At 45.1% G+C, this 16,072-nt stretch overlaps 1 protein-coding gene and 1 long non-coding RNA gene across 2 annotated transcripts; one reads left to right on the forward strand and one right to left on the reverse strand.

The window, feature by feature from the left end:
* Positions 1–40: 40 nt before the first annotated feature.
* Positions 41–3,850, reverse strand: LOC141976090 (uncharacterized). The gene is made up of 4 exons (XR_012636074.1): positions 3,729–3,850; positions 2,125–2,248; positions 1,966–2,000; positions 41–406 (listed from the first exon to the last, which is right to left on the reverse strand). It is a non-coding gene; the product is annotated as an uncharacterized LOC141976090 (long non-coding RNA).
* MCAT (malonyl-CoA-acyl carrier protein transacylase) lies at positions 3,420–15,458 on the forward strand. Its single transcript, XM_074936857.1, has 4 exons — positions 3,420–3,848; positions 6,268–6,355; positions 7,273–7,490; positions 7,809–15,458. Exons 1-4 carry the CDS (start codon positions 3,420–3,422, stop codon positions 8,229–8,231), a joined length of 1,158 nt encoding a protein of 385 aa, XP_074792958.1. The 3' UTR covers positions 8,232–15,458.
* Positions 15,459–16,072: the final 614 nt, after the last annotated feature.

Raw genomic sequence — 16,072 nt, forward strand, 5'->3', positions numbered from 1 at the left:
CCGGGCCAGCTCCAGCACGCCCTGGGGGAGGAAGGGGGTGGGTGGTTTGGGGAAGACATTATGTGAGGCTTTTGTTGTCGTTGTTTGTCTCAAGTCTCTCCCGCTGCGGGAGGAGGCGGCGGAGTTTGCAGAGCCGTTTACTGTATTTGAAATTTCAGCGCACTCATAGGAGTGGCCTACCCTAAAGGATCGCACAGCTCCAAGGTTAAATGGTCTAAGTTACTGAGCCCCTTTGGTTCTGAAATAGTTTAAGGTGCCCACGCTATCCAGGGTAAAAGGGTCCAGCTTGTCCACACCCAGCACTCCCTCCAGCGACTGCTGTGGCTGAAGATTGCAGCAGTAGCTCTTCTACTATTCCAGACCTAGTTCTCTCCTCTCTTCATTTTGTATTTCAGAAGGAGGAGACCTGGTGGTTTAAAAAAATGGGGAGAAAATTAATTTTAAAACCAAGTTTTTAAAAAAGTCGAAATAATAAAAATATACAAGTTTTACTTTTAATAGGATATGCTGGGTCTTTATTGATGTAAGGGAAGGGTGCCAGTCTGAGCCAAGACCAGCCAAGTACAACCTGGACTTCTGCTGGGTCTGTGTGGAAATGGTATGGGAGGTGTAGACAGCAAGTGCACTGAGCTGTCACTAAGGGATGGGCAGTAGTATCATGCACCTGCACTTGGAGGATCACTTCAGTCTAGAGTAGCAAAAAAATGGTTCTAACTGAACCAGTGCAGTCTACAGTGGGTAGAAAACTTTTTTGGATCTACTGTACTTGTAATGGTTCTTATAGCACGTTACAAGTGCTTTTGTATGTGCAACCTCCCCCCTATGTAAATCTCAACTTATCTCCTTGTGTAGAACTCATCAATGAAATTGTTTTTAATTGTTCACTTTATTAATATAACTTCATAAGCAAAGCTTTATGAATGAAACAACATTCATTCATAAAACTGATTACCTCAATAACTGGCTAATTGAGTTTCACTTTCAATCCAATTGCTGCTTAAATCGCTGAAACTTACAGTGTTTCAACATTGTAACTTCTGCTCACTGTTTGTCATTCCTTACACTTATCCATATTGTAACTCAAACTCCATTTTAACTTGTCCCAAACTCCATTTTAAAATGCTCACTTCATTTTGTAAAAGCTTACTGCAACCTTCATTTTTGCAAAACCCTGCTGTAATCTTATTAGTTTAGTTTAGATGTGTGAATGAGGATGTATGGATGATGGAATCAACCTCCAGCCCCAGCCTGTCCTGATGAAATAAAGTGTAAGCACCCAACGGCTGAAGATGCAGACAACAGCCCTGACAAAGTAAGAGAAGTCCACCCTCAAAAGAAAAGAACAAAAGTACAATTGAAGAAACATCAAAGCCAGGTCCTAGGCTGAAAGTCATGCCTGCAATTGAAGGGTGATCAATCACACCGGACCCAGAGGCAGCGTAACACAGCAAGACCTATAGACTCTGGATTCAGACGAAAGCCTACAAAAAGGATGGGTCAGATGGAAGACTTTGAAGAGTAACATTCTGCTGCTAACATGGAAAGGCATCGGTGCATGCCAACAGAGACCCTGCTCTTCCTTGTGCCCCGCTTTCCTGGCCAGTTAGCTGCCACAAGCTACAAACCCAAGCCACGAACTCAAGCTACATTCAGGACTGGTAACTATACAGCAGCTGCAGAACCTGTGTGTGTGTATGAACGAACGTGTGAATGAATGTGAAACTGAATGAAATGTTATAGCTATAACTGACTGCCTACTATGATTCTTTTTGTATTCACAATAAATGTGACATTTTGTCTTATCCCCTTTAATAAGATCCTGCTGTTTTTTATTTTATTGGTATAACACTTGTGGTGTTCCAGCACCTACTGGATGATACCTGCTCCCTCAGGATCCAGTACCTTCCCTACAGTGCCATTTATCAATTAAGGGAAGAGGGAGCTGAGAGAGACTAGCTGGCCCACCTGAAAGGGATCCTGCCTGCTTCTATCTCTGTATCCTAGGAGACATAAAAAAAGAAAACCATTAGTTCACCAATAAAAAACTAATCCAAGCCCTCCAATACTAAGGGCACAACACCTAAGGCTTATGTAATAAATACCTGGGAAAGAAAAAGAAACTACCTTGCATTTCCTATCAACAATAGGAATATCCCAGAGGATTATGAAGATCAAAACAGTAGCTCTCTTCAGCTTTCATTTTCAGTAACGACTATCAATTATTTGAATATAATTCCAGCTACATTTTCTTCTCAGGAAAAAAAAAATCAAATATATTAGAACAGCCCCCCATTGAAAGTAACATATTCCATCTGATCTCTTTGCTGTTTAGTTTGTCTGCTTATTTGAACCCTTAGGTTATGGGGTATGCAACCATGTACCTCTTTGTAGGCCTGTTTGAATTTGTAAATGTCTTTGGTACAAAACCCAACTAAAAGATTTGCCTAAACTGTTACATTAAGCTGAGTTAAGGGTTACAGTTACAATCCATTTTTCTGTCCATCTGAGAGGAAGAAGTGGATCCAGACAAAGTGCAGCCCCATTTACTCCTTAGGTATCTTAATAGCATGCTATTGGCACTTGGTGGTCAATAGTACTGAGAGCCACTCAGTGATCTCAAGCCCTATAAGCATGGTGTGGTGGTTTCTGTCCAAAACAAGACTGTGCAACCCCTCCAACAGGGCTCTCTCTGTGTTGCATCCTGGCCTGAAGCCTGAGTGTGAATTTTAATAAATCATGTTGTAAAGGTTCTGCAGTTACTTGGTAAACAGGTTGCTCCAATAAATAATTTACAGGAACAGTTTAAGAGCAAGAAGGTCAAGGCCAGCCCTTAGCGTTGGAAGTGGGTGGCCAGCTCTATGTGTGTGGGTAGCCCTTGGGGTGTTACAGACAGTGCTTAAAAGTGGTCTGAAAAAAGTGAGAGGGCTGTTATAATTTGGGAGCACGACTTTGGTGAGGCAGAGCTCACAGTGCACCCCTCACCTCCATTGCTATGGTATTTTATTGGCTGATCCGGGAGTTGTGACTCCTCCCCCCGCAAAGCACTGGTTGTGGGGGGCTAAAAGTCGGGCGGAAGGGCCTGATGAGGAGGTGGGACTGAGCGTAAGGCAGGCCCTGGTGTGGTTATGTAGAGGTGCGGGTGGGGTGGCCTTTGACAGGGGGAGGGGCTGCTCCCGGTGTGTGCCGTGGGGCTCTCCGGTGGGTAGAGAGTACGTGGAGGGGGGACTTTTTAGTTGGGCGGAACCTTTCTCTCGACTCCTCTTTCCCGGCGCGGGGAAGCCTTTTCCCCCCGGCCTCAGGCGCGCGCACGGAGCTCCATGTGGGGCCGCCAAAGCCGCGCGGGGCTGAGTCCGGTTGCCGTAGCAACGCGGGCTTCGGTGTAGGCCTGACTGGGCTTCGCCTCCCTCGCGGGACCGGCGATGGGCAGCTGGGCCGCGGCGGGGCGGCGGCTGAGCGGCTGCCGAGCGCGCGCCGCCCTCCCCGGAGCCCCCGGGCGCGGGGGCAGCTCGTGGCCCGGCGGGGGCCGAGCCGGGAAGCTGAGCGAGCTGCTGCAGAGCTCGGTGGCGGGCGAGGAGGAGCCGGCGCGGCGGCGGCCCCCTCCCCAGGAGGGCACGGTGCTGCTCTTCCCCGGCCAGGGCAGCCAGTTCGTGGGGATGGGCCGGGGGCTCCTGCGCTACCCCAACGTCAGGGACATGTTCCGGGTGGCCGAGAAGGTGCTGGGCTACGACCTGCTCTCGCTCTGCCTGCGGGGGCCGCCAGCCGAGCTGGACCGCACCCTGCACTGCCAGCCTGCCCTCTTCGTCGCCTCCCTGGCCGCCGTCGAGAAGCTCAACCACCAGCAGCCCAGTGTGAGTGGCCGGGGGGGGGCGGGGCGCCCAGCCCCGGGCTGCCCTCCTCGACTGGGGCGTGCCCCGGCCTGCGGCCCGGTGCGGGCTCGACGCGCTGGCGTCCCGCACCGCGCTGCGCTCTCTGGGCGGAGGTATCCGCCCCCAGGGCGTGCACCCCTGTGGGGTGGACCAGGGACAGCTTTCCAGTTAGGCACATCAGGCCTAGGGCAGGGTGACCAGATGTCCTGATTTTACAGGGATGGTCCCAATACTGGGGGCTCTTTCTTATATAGGTGCCAGTTAACCTCCACCCCGTCTTGATTTCTCACACTTATTACCTGGGGTCACCCGAGTAGGGGCGGCGATGCTTAGGGTTGCCAAGGGTCTCTAATCGCACAAACCCAAACACCCTGGCCCTGCCCCCGCTCACTTCATCTCCCCTCCCTCTGTCACTCGCCCTCCCTTTCATCAGGCTGCGGGAGGAGGTACAGGCTGCTCTGGGAGGGAGTTCGGGGCTGGGATGGCGGGGTGTGCAGGAGGGGATGAGGGGTTCAGGCTCCAGCCGGGCAGGGCTTACCTCAGGTGGCTCCCAGAAGCGATCGGCATGTCCAGCTCCTAGGCTCAGGGTTGGCATACGGCTCTGCGCACTGCCCCTGCCTGCAGGCACCGCCCTCGCAGCTCCCATTGGCTGTGGTTCCCGGCCAGTGGGAGCTACGGAGTCGGAACTTGGTACACCAACTTTCTAATCACACACAACCAAACACTCTAGCCCCGCCCCTTCCCCAAGGCCCCACCCCTTCGCCCCTTCCCCAAGATCCTGACCCCGGCTCACTACGTTTCCCCTCCCTCTGTGGCTCGCTGTGCCCCACCCTAACTTACTTTCACTGGGTTGGGGTAAGGGCTCTAACGAGGATGCAGGCTCTGGGTTGGGGCCAGAAATGAGCAGTTCAGGGTGCGGGAGGGGGCTCCTGGCTGGGGCAGGGAGTTGAGGTGCAGGAGAGGGTGAGGGCTCCGGCTGGGAGTGTGGTCTCTGGGGTGGAGCTGGGGATGAGGGGTCTGGGGTACAGGCGGGGGCTCCAGGCTGGGGGGGGTCAGGGATTTGGAATGTGGGAGGGGACTGTGGGTTGAGGCAGGGGGTTGGGGTGCAGGAGAGGGCTCTGGGTTGGAGGGGGGCTCAGAGTTGGGGTGCAGGCTTACCTCGGGTGGCTCCCAGGCAGCGGGGCTAAGGCAGGCTCCCTGCCTCTCCTGGCTTCATGCTGCGCCCTGGAAGCAGCCAGCTAGGCCAGGGGGCTAGGAGACTCCCTCGCCTGTAGGCACTGCCTCCCCCAGCTCCCACTGGCCGCAGTTCCCGGCCAATGGGAGTGCAGAGCCATTGCTCGGGGCAGGGGCAGCACACAGAGCTTCCTGGTTCCCCTTCCTGGGAGCTGGACCTGCTGGCCACTTCCGGGACGCAGCGCAGTGCCAGGACAGGTAGCCTGCCTTAGCCCTGCAGTACTACCGATTGGACTTTTAACGGCCCAGTCGGTGGTGCTGACAGGAGCCACCAGGGTCCCTTTTTGACTGGGCATTCCCGTTGAAAACCGGACACCTGGCAGCCCTAGGCAGCGCGCAGAGACCTCCTGGCTGCCCCTGCACCTAGGAGCCAGAGCAACGTGCCTATCGCTTCCGGGAGCCATGTGGAGTCAGGGTAGGTAGGGAGCCTGCCTTAGCCCCACTGCACTGCCAGACTTTTAGTGGCCTATTTAAATCTCCCGGATTGGTTTCAGTAGCCTCTTGGAGATGGAGGCTGATTGTGGGAGACTCTTGGCCTGCTGGTGTTCTAGTGGCACCTTACTTCTCTAAGGTTTCAGAGTAGCAGCCATGTTAGTCTGTATCCACAAAAAGAAAAGGAGTACTTGTGGCACCTTAGAGACTAAAAAATATATTTGAGCATAAGCTTTCGTCAGCTACAGCTCACTTCATCGGATGCATGCAATAGTACTCCTTTTCTTTTTACTTCTCTCAAACTGTGTGCAACACGAAGGTCAGCTGTAGCGGGGAAGTGGAGGGGAGGAGCTGAAGATGCTGTGCCTAGGGGCGCCTAAGATGTAAATCCGGGACTGACGAGGACCTCTCTGTGAGACATTCATTCAGGTCCATCGTGTCACCATGAGCTCGCCCTGCACATGTAAGCTTAAATCTTCCGAAGTGACACCTCATTTTAGGTGTCTCTCTTTTTGAGTGTCCAACTCAAAACATGATGTGCCTGTTACTAATGCTGAGTGACCTCCACTCAAGTTGAAGTCCATGGGAACTGTATGTGCTTAGCACCTTGGAAAACCAGCCCAAGGTGTTCAAAGTTGGGCATCCAAAAATGACATGGTTGCTTCTGAAATTTTGGGCTTTGGTTTTTCTCCGGATATCTTGATATAGTCTAATTTGTTTTGTTTTATTATTTCAGGTCATTGAGAGCTGTGTTGCAGCCGCTGGGTTCAGTGTTGGAGAGTTTGCAGCCCTGGTGTTTGCTGGAGCCTTAGATTATACAGAAGGTACTTAAAGGAATATTTCTAATATATTAGGAATCATATTTCAAAGTGGTTTCCCCTCCACTCACATACGACTCTTCCAAAACACCCCTCTATGACAACTTTTCCTTGCTGCTTCACCTCCTTTCCTTCCGAATATACATTTCTAAATTCAGTTTCTGCTTAAGCCACTTAATACAGTATTTCACATTTAAGTAAAAACCATTACATATTATATACGCATAGTCATAAAAGAAACATATTTTAAGCCTGATCCTGCAGTTTATTGCATGTGGAGGAAACATTTTTCCCAGTTGGAATGAAGTTGTGAGAACAGAATCAGTCCCTACATTTAAAGCTAGCTTAAATAGTTAGTTTAGATACTTGGGTTGTAGCATACAGAAATTGTTTCACTGTGTGACAGACTGTTAAGACGTTGACACTAAAAAAAGTTTCCTAGATTTAGTATTGATGAGGATTATAATTGGTTATAAAGAAACTAAATTTACTATAAGCCTAGGAAACTTGTAATTTAATACATTACAAGAGGATTATATTATTAATATTTTTTATAAAATTTTTAATATCTTGTGAAAATTAAAATTTTGTACGTACAACGTTAAATGTTTTAGTTTTTGCCTTAAACTTGCTTTCAGCAAATTCAGAAATGCTCACCTACACATTTTTAGGAGAACATATGATTACTGACTCTAAACACTGAGAAATGTAAATTATATGTAACTATTTTGAATTAAATATTGTGAAGCATTCACTGTTGGACTTCTGTAAAGGAAAGAGGTGTATATAAGAGGGATAAACACAATTTATATTAATGTTCTTTTTTGAAAGGTTGCTAATTGTCTACAGTATAACATTTTAATGAACTTAACCATTTTTTTTCTGAGGTTTATGCTTATTTAGAATTTTTGTTCTCTCTCTAGCCCTGTATGCAGTGAAAGTGCGTGCTGAAGCTATGCAAAAGGCCTCAGAAGCTATCCCAAGTGGGATGCTATCAGTTATTGGTCAACGTGAGTCAAATTACAACTTTGCCTGCTTCGAAGCTCGTGAACACTGTAAATCATTGGGTATAGAAAATCCTGTGTGTGAAGTTTCAAATTACCTGTTTCCAGATAGCAGAGTCATTGCAGGCCATTTGCAGGTATTACTTCAAAATAAACATCTAAACACATTTTAATAATAGTTTACCATTCTATAGATCTGTAGGAAGGTGAACAATATTGGCACAACTTTGGCCAATGCGAACATGTCAACAAAGTATATGGTTTGGGTTTCTGCGGTCCATGTCCAATCGTACGTTGTGGTCAAGTAGTACTTTTCTCTGAACTGCATGATTTAGGTCCCGGGGGGGGGAGGATAAATTTAGTATGTGTTTTTGAAAGACAGACAAATCAGATTATTTACTTTACAGAATTCAGGGCAAAGTGATATTAATCAGGGCTTTTTCTTTTTCTTATAGGCTTTGGAATTCTTGCAGGAGAATTCCCGCAAATATTATTTTAAGCGAACAAAAATGCTTCCAGTTAGTGGTGCTTTTCACACAAGACTCATGGAACCAGCAACAGAGCCTTTGGCTGAAGTTCTAAAATCAATTGAGATTCAGAAACCACTCATCTGTGTCTATTCGAACGTTGATAGCAAAAAATATATGCATTCAAAACACATTCAGCGTTTGTTAGTAAAGCAGCTTGTTTCACCTGTTAAGTGGGAACAGACTATGCATGCTATATATGAAAGAAAACAAGGAGTAGAGTTTCCTTATACATATGAAGTGGGGCCTGGGAAGCAGCTAGGAGCAATCCTCAGAAACTGCAATTTAAAGGCTTGGAAGCTGTATAAACATATTGATGTTTCAGAAGATGAAGAAGCAGAGGAAATGTAGTTCTGAAGGAAAATCCACATGATTTGTCGTCCCGTCCCCCCCCCCCCCCGCCCGCTTAATTTTAAATGATTTTATCACTCCTGAAAGGCAGATACGACAACCCTGAAGACTGAAGTCCTCTCTTTATCTTATCCCCAGAAGAGCTCAGCACACACAATTGCAATGCAAGGTTTCCTTCCCCATATTACAGCTCCAGCATGCATCAGACTTTACGTGGAAGGATCACTTCTAAGGTTCGGCCATTCAACCTGTCATTTCTGAGACAGCCAACAAAGATGCCAGTTCACTATTAGATTTGGGCCCGGTCCTGCAAGCAAATCCACATATGCAGGCCCTTTTACCCATGTGGAGTTAAGTTGCAGTCAGTAGGGTTGTGTCCATGTGCAAAGGTCTTTTTGCTTGGATCTAGTTGCAGAATCAGGCCCTTTTTAATATAATTTTCTTTTTTGGACTTCTGTTTATTAGGATCAAGAATTAATTTAGATAAACTATTGGATTATAACAACTTTCAGTCACTACCATGTTTTGTTTTATAAGGTGTCTAATCAGTGGGACAAATAACTGAAATGCTGTTTTTTTTTTTTCTTTAAATTTTGTTTCCATAGGAAAAGTTTATTTTTTCCATGAGTCAGATAAATTAGAAAATTATTATTAGAAATACAATTTTCTTAAGGTTGCATTAATAATACATTATTTCTAAAGCTCTTCCTCCATGAATTAATGCTATCCGTGTAGTAATTACACAAAGTCCATCTGTGGAAGGAAGTGTTTTCCTTCCTCTGTGCTCACTGTGTTTCAAGATCATTGTAGAGGGTTTCCCTTCCTAAGTTACCAGAGGCAGACGTGACCTTTTTCACCTTATAGCCAGTGCCACCCCTCTCAGAAGCTTTACCAGAATGCTCTACCACCAGATAGGTATAAATAGTAGGCTTGAGTTCCCTGTCTGTGGCACTTTTTTAGATAATACAGCTCAGCCAGTTAGTTAGTTATTGGGCCAAGCTGATCCTTTGAACTTCTTTTAAGGAAGCAGAAAAATGGCTATACTAAATCTTTGCAGCTTCTCCTCACCCCTGTGCTTAGAATAGGGGCCACAAGGAGTGTTGGAAGATTAGTGCTAGAAAATACTCTATGTACTTCATCCTGCTACAGCCCTGAATAGAGGATCTTGAGTTTTTTGCCACAGCAATAGGAGAGGAATTCAGGTGCAGGAGGAGAGCTAGATCCCTCTACAGCAACAGTAAAATTATCTTCCCTTTCTACTTGTGGGTTGGAGTGTGCTAAGTTGATGAGCAGATTGTATTGGTCTTTTATGCCATACTAGGTGCAGTTCCTTCCCTTCAGGTTAAACAACTGAAGCAGCCCCACTGAAGCCTCTGCGCCCATCAGTACGACTACAAGTTTACATTGTATATGGGCTAGGCTCGCTCTGAACAGTGGGTGAAATAATGGTGCCTTGGGCCCCCTTTCCACCTACTCAGCCAACTAGTGGAGGTGCCCATGGAAGTTATGTGGTGGCTGTTTGCCTCCATAGCTAAGGAGGCAGGCTCTACTTTCCTTCTAGCCCTGCATGGCATTCCACTATATGGGATGATTGTTGTACTTAAGGCATATTGGACTATGCAGTGCCACTCACTGATCCTATCAAGGTTCTCTAGGGAGCATTCCTAGCCAATGGTTGATGGATTAGGCCCTTAAATGAAACAGGTTCTTTTCTTATTGCTCCATGAGTTAATGAATCTCCAGCTTCAAACAAGCATTCATTTAAAATAAAGCGTATTGTGTCTAAGAATTAATCTTCCCCTGTAGAATCCAGTCCTCAAACAACAAATCTGTTAGCAGTTTTAAATGTAATCCAAAAACAAAGAGATTATTATTTTGAGTTTAGATGCTGCATCTCATTCAGTCTAGCCTCATAGCCATAGGGAAATACAACTCTGAAGCTTATTATTAAAGACAAGATGTTTGTGTCCATCTTCCTCAGACGGTACCAGACTGCCCATAGGAAAAAACATAGGTTTAAAAAAAATCGGAGAAGAAAGAAGAAATTCTCATCTGGTTAATTATCCCTGAGGCTCTTATGACACAGCCTTGAGTCAGAACTAGGGGGAAGAAGAGAAGGGTGAAGCCAAGCTATTTCCATGGCACCTATTTGAGACTGTTGAAACAATCATCATCCTGGATATTCAGCCCAAACATCTAGAGGCGCTTTATTTAAAAAAATGCAAAGCTCCGTACAAGTGAGTATTTCTATCAACTAAAAAAGCTGTGCAAGCCTTTGTAATTAAAGGCAGAATAGAAATGCTCCACTGAAGTCAAACAAATGGAGTGACTAAAAAGTTCTGTTTGTTATTGAAGGACAAAAAGACTTGTTACCAAAGGTGGCAGCTGCTGCAGCAAAGGTTAAGGACATCATCATCATCATCTCTTCTTCCAAGGCAGAACTACTAAAAGCCCCTGAACAGGAAGATTTGAATCAGTACTCAGGTCTGACTGCAAGGTGGTGGTATCAGTCTTTTGATTTCCTGTAGCTACATTTTGCTTTTCAAGGGCCATTCTGGCATGGGCAGGTGAAGTGACTAATCTGAGTCCATCAAAATGCAAGAGTTTAAAAACAGTGTTTCAGAAGTCACAGCCTAGCTGAGTCCCTGTACTAGAGGGTTACCAGGCTGTATTAATTGGATCTAAACTTTGGATCCCGCATGCATCTAAGCTGGCTGGGTCTGGGTAACATCCAGTCACTATTTCTGGCTCTTGGACTCTGAGGCCCACGTGGTGCAGGCTTCCTGTCTGAAACCCATTCTTTGGATGGGAGACTCCACCATGTAACTGTGCCGAAACCCAAGACCATTGCTGAGGCTTCCCAACTGTCCCAAGTCACTTATGGATCCTTCCCCAGAGTCTTGACCCCCCCCCCCCCATCCTCTGGTTTATAGTTTAATTCTTCAGGACATATGTCAACTAAGCAACACAGAGTTTGCACAGAAATTCCTTCAACACATGGATAATTACTCATAGCTACCACAGGAGAGTTACAGAGCGATGCAAAGCAACGAACGCGTGAACACACAGTCCCCACCCTCACCACTCTTGAGAGGCCTTGGGTTTTTGTCAGCATATTTGGGGAAAGGCAGTGCTCCTCCACAGTATCTTGTATTTCTTGTGATGGACTGGCTCACTTGCTTAGAGAACTTGTTCCTCTTAAAAACTGTCTGAGACACTTTTTCTCCTCTTCCATGAGGGCTGTTCCATGCTCCAACTCTCTATTAGCTGTTAGGCAGAGGGTAATGAAAAGTCAATTGCTCTCCTGATAGAAACCCCATTGCCTCCAAGGGTAGAATTATTCAATTGTTGAAGGCTGTAAAAGGGTAGGTGGCCCCTTAAATGAAACTGGGCTGGGTGCTCTTCTTCAGTCCAGGTGCACATAGTTGGGCCAATTAAGATGGTAGTGCAGCAACCCAGGGGGTATAAAAGGTCAGTTGGGTGTCAAAGCAGCCTGACTGAGTCAGTTAGGAGAAGACAGCTATTAGAGACAGAAGTGGGTCCTGGGAGAAGGCTGAAGGTAAAGAGAATAGCGAAGGGGTTTGCTGGCTGGTGTCATCCAGGCTAGGGCTGGAGAGTGTTGGAAGCGGAAGTAGCAGTGGGAGTTGCCTCCTGGCCATAAGCTAGAGCTAAGAGCGCAGGGGAGCAGCGGGGAAACTTACTGCTGACATCTCTAGTACTGGAGAGCTGGATGCATGGGAATAGCAAAAGGGCCAAAGGGAATAAAGGAATGCTTCCCTGGTAAAGATCCTCTCCCAGCATAGAAGTTTTTGGGGGGTTCCAACTAGGAAGAGCAGGGTTGTACTCTAGCTGGAAGGACTTGGGTGGCTTGCAAAGGGATAGAAGAGGCTGGACAAGGAGCCTGCATTTGATGGAAGACAGTGAAGTATGGTGAGAATAATCTCCTTGTAGAGGGACTGGGGGGGTTCCTGCTGGAAAGAGGAGGAGTTTAAGGACTGTGCACTGGGGGTTATATGGACTATGTTTTAAGAAGGTTGTTATGAACTACTTGCACTATGTTTTGTTAACAAACTTAACTGACTAGAGGATAAGCTTGTGTGGTGTTACTGGGAACTCAAAAGGGAAACCGAGGTGGCGGGGGGGCACTTGCAGGGTTGCCCTGTGGCTATGAGGGTGCCCAGAAGGAGGCCATGTGGTTTATAATGGCCCAGGTTCAGCTCCCCAGACGCAATCTCTTCCTGCTACAAAATGAAAATTCTAATCCACACTGAAGACTACAATCTTAAATGCTATTCATAAAACAAAAAGGAATTACTATAATACATGGACATAGACATGTCCTCCAATCTTAGGTGTAGTGGGGGAACTGTTCACTGTTGCGCTATCTCCAAACTCTGAGATTTCCAGTTTTATTAGTGGCTTTGAACACTGGTAGACAAACCTTTTTGCTTTGTTGCTGGAAAACTGATACATGGGCACAATGACTCATTGATAACCTCAAATAATGTGATGGTAAAATAGGGAAAACTATACAGCAGAAGTGGCAGATAATGTCCCTCTCTTTTACCAAGCAACAGAAAAAGAGCTACTCTTCAGAGCTACTAGTCTAGATTTGTGAGATGAGACTATGTCGGGGGGAGATTTAGAATGGGAGGAAAGTAAAGAGCAGACACTACCACCAGATGTTCTGCAATTAATATAGTTTAACCTGAGATCCTCTGTCTGGGGAAGTAGTGCCTCTAGGAGACAAGACAAAGATTTGCACAAATACAGGAGATGGCCAGTGTACACTAGAGTTGAAACTTTACTAACAAATTTAAACATGCTTTTTGCTAGCACAACTTATCTGATTGGAGGGCCAGATTGGGGTTTTGCCCCTCCCTCAAAAAATTGATATCGATGACCTTAAAAAAAAAAAAAAAAACTAGAAAAATGCAGGAAAATAAATGCCATTACTTATTTTCTTCTCAATAGTTGCACAGAAACCAATACAGTCAAAGAATCCTCTACAATATACTTGATATTCTTTGTGGTCCTGAAACAGAATGGGGATTCAAGGCACTCAGTAGATTTAGTCAGAAATCAAGACAGAGATCTTAAATAACATTTTGTAGCAGCTCTGTCCCTTCAGAACTTTTACTCTTTAAGAGATCTAAAAGCAATTACATTCCTGGATAGTTATCTGCTGGATTGCTGCAAGTCCTGGCATTTCTCTTGTCACAGGAAGTGCTTCTAATATAGGGCTTTTGGATACTGAAGTTTCTGAAAGTTAAAAAAATTCAAACAACTGATTCTGGAGGGCTGCTGTGTTTACCTGTTCCTGGATAACCTTCAACTTTACTCTGCCTACTATATGTATTTGTATATAGTAGGTGTTGTCGGTAGCTACCAGTGAGGTGCTCTGCTCTGGTTTGATGATAAGTCAGCTGCGTATGTGTTCCCTCTGTGTGCTGCCCCAGCTCGCTGCAGATAGCTGACACAGCAGACCCTGAGAGAACCCCCAAAGACCACAGACTCTAGTAAGATACAAAGGCACCCGGCCAGGTTTATTGTCAAACGAAGCACAGTAATATTTTCCTATAGACTCTACAGGACCTTATACGAATATGTGCCCCCTGGGAATGGACACAGCTCAGTCAGTGGCGGGACACTCCACTGCCCCCTAGGCTGGACAAAGATATGTGCTCCCAGACCTACTTTTATACAGTTGCAGGACAGATTACTCATTCCTACTGACGTATTGAGGTACAGCCCCTTGCCTCATTAGGGTGCTGTCTTCCCCCTTTGATCATGTTGGTTCAAACAAACAGATCTGTCCATCATAGTGTCCTTTTGACCCTGTCTTTGGGATGCACGTGGCTGTTCCTTGTTGTATCTGTGAAGTATCCTCATATCGGGCTGTCCAGGTGCCATCTTGGTACACATTCCTCTTATTACTACTTGTATCATTAGCACGTGCTTTCTAGGAGCCCTTTTCGTGCCAAGTTCTGCAGTTAGGGCCTGCCTCTGGCTCACAGTCCAGCTTGCTTAGCAATGCCTGGAAGTACTTTGGTTCAGGCTTTAGGCGTCAGACCAGGGCTCTGATACAAGGGTTTATGTTTCAGGGCCTCTTACTACAGTAGGGCTGTCCAGCAATTAAGCATGATTTTTTTTTAAACTATGATAAACAATAATAGTATACTATTTATAAAATATTTTGGATGTTTTCCACATTTTCAAATAATTGATTTCAATTACAACACAGAATACAAACTGTACAGTGCTCACTTTATATTATAAATATTTGCACTGTAAAAAACAGAATTTTTAGTTCACCTAATACAAGTACAGTAGTGCACTCTCTTTATCATGAAAGTTAAATTTACAAATATAGAATATTGTACAAAAAAATAACTGCATTCAAAAATAAAACAATGTAAAACTTTAGAGCCTACAAGTCCACTCAGTCCTACTTCAGCCAGTCGCTCAGACAAACAAGTTTGGTTACAATTTACAGGAGATAATACTGCCTGCTTCTTGTTTACAATGTCACCTGAAAGTGAGAACAGGTGTTCTCCTAGCACTGTTGTAGCTTGCGTTGCAAGATATTTACGTGCCAGATGCACTAAAGGTTCATATGTCCGTTCATGCTTCAAGGGACCATTCCAGAGGACGAGTCCATGCTGATGATGGGTTCTGCTCGATAATGATCCAAAGCAGTGCGGACTGACAAATGTTCATTATCTGACTCAGATGCTACCACCAGAAGGTTGATTTCTCTTTTTTGGCGGTTCAAGTACTGTAATTTCTGCATCAGTGTGTTGCTTTAAGACTTCTGAAAGCATGCTTCACATCCTGTCCTGATCAGACTTTGGAAGGCACTTCAGATTCTTAAACCTTGGGTCAAGTGCTGTAGTTTTCTTTAGAAATTTCACATTGGTACCTTCTTTGTGTTTTGTCAAATCTACAGTGAAAGTGTTCTTAAAACGAACAACATGCTGGGTCATCATCCGAGACTGCTATAGCATGAAATATGTGGCAGAATGTGGATAAAACAACGCAGGAGTCATACAATTCTCCCCTAGTCACTAATTTAATTATTACTTTTTTTTAAAATGAGTGTCATCAGCATGGAAGCATGTCATCTGGAATGGTGGCAAAAGCATGAAGGGGCATACAAATGTTTGGCATGTAAATACCTTGAAATGCCAGCTACAAAAGTGCCATGCAAATGTCTGTTCTCAGTTTCAGGTAACATTGTAAATATAAAGCGAGCAGCATCATCTCTTGTAAATGTAAACAAACCTGTTCCTCTTAGCAATGGGCTGAACAAGAAGTAGGACTGAGTGAACTTGTGGGCTCTAAAGTTTTAAATTGTTTTTTTCAGTGCAGTTATGTAACCAAAAAAAAATCCACATTTGTAAGTTGCACTTTCATGATAGAGATTGCACTACAGTACTTGTATGGGATGAACTGAAATACTGTTTCTTTTGTTCATTTTTACAGTGCAAATACTTTTAATAAAAATATTAAGTGAGCACTGTACACTTCATATTCTGTATTGTAATTGAAACTAATATTTGAAAATGTAGAAAAATACCAAAATTTAATAAATTTCAATTGGTATTCTATTTAACAGTGTGATTAAAACTGCGATTAATCACAACTTTTTTAATTGCAATTTTTTAGTTAATTGCATGAGTTAACTGATTGATCAACAGTCCTAGTATATAGTAATGTTTAGAGATCCCAGTCAAGAGTGCAAACTCATTGTTTAAAGCTCTGGGCAAATGCAGAGGAAAAGACAGTCTCGGCTCCAAAGCGTTTACAATCTATGAAGAGAGGCCAAGAAAATAAGCAGA

This window comes from Natator depressus, chromosome 1 (assembly GCF_965152275.1).
Source record: "Natator depressus isolate rNatDep1 chromosome 1, rNatDep2.hap1, whole genome shotgun sequence".
NCBI classification, from domain to species: Eukaryota; Metazoa; Chordata; order Testudines; family Cheloniidae; genus Natator; species Natator depressus.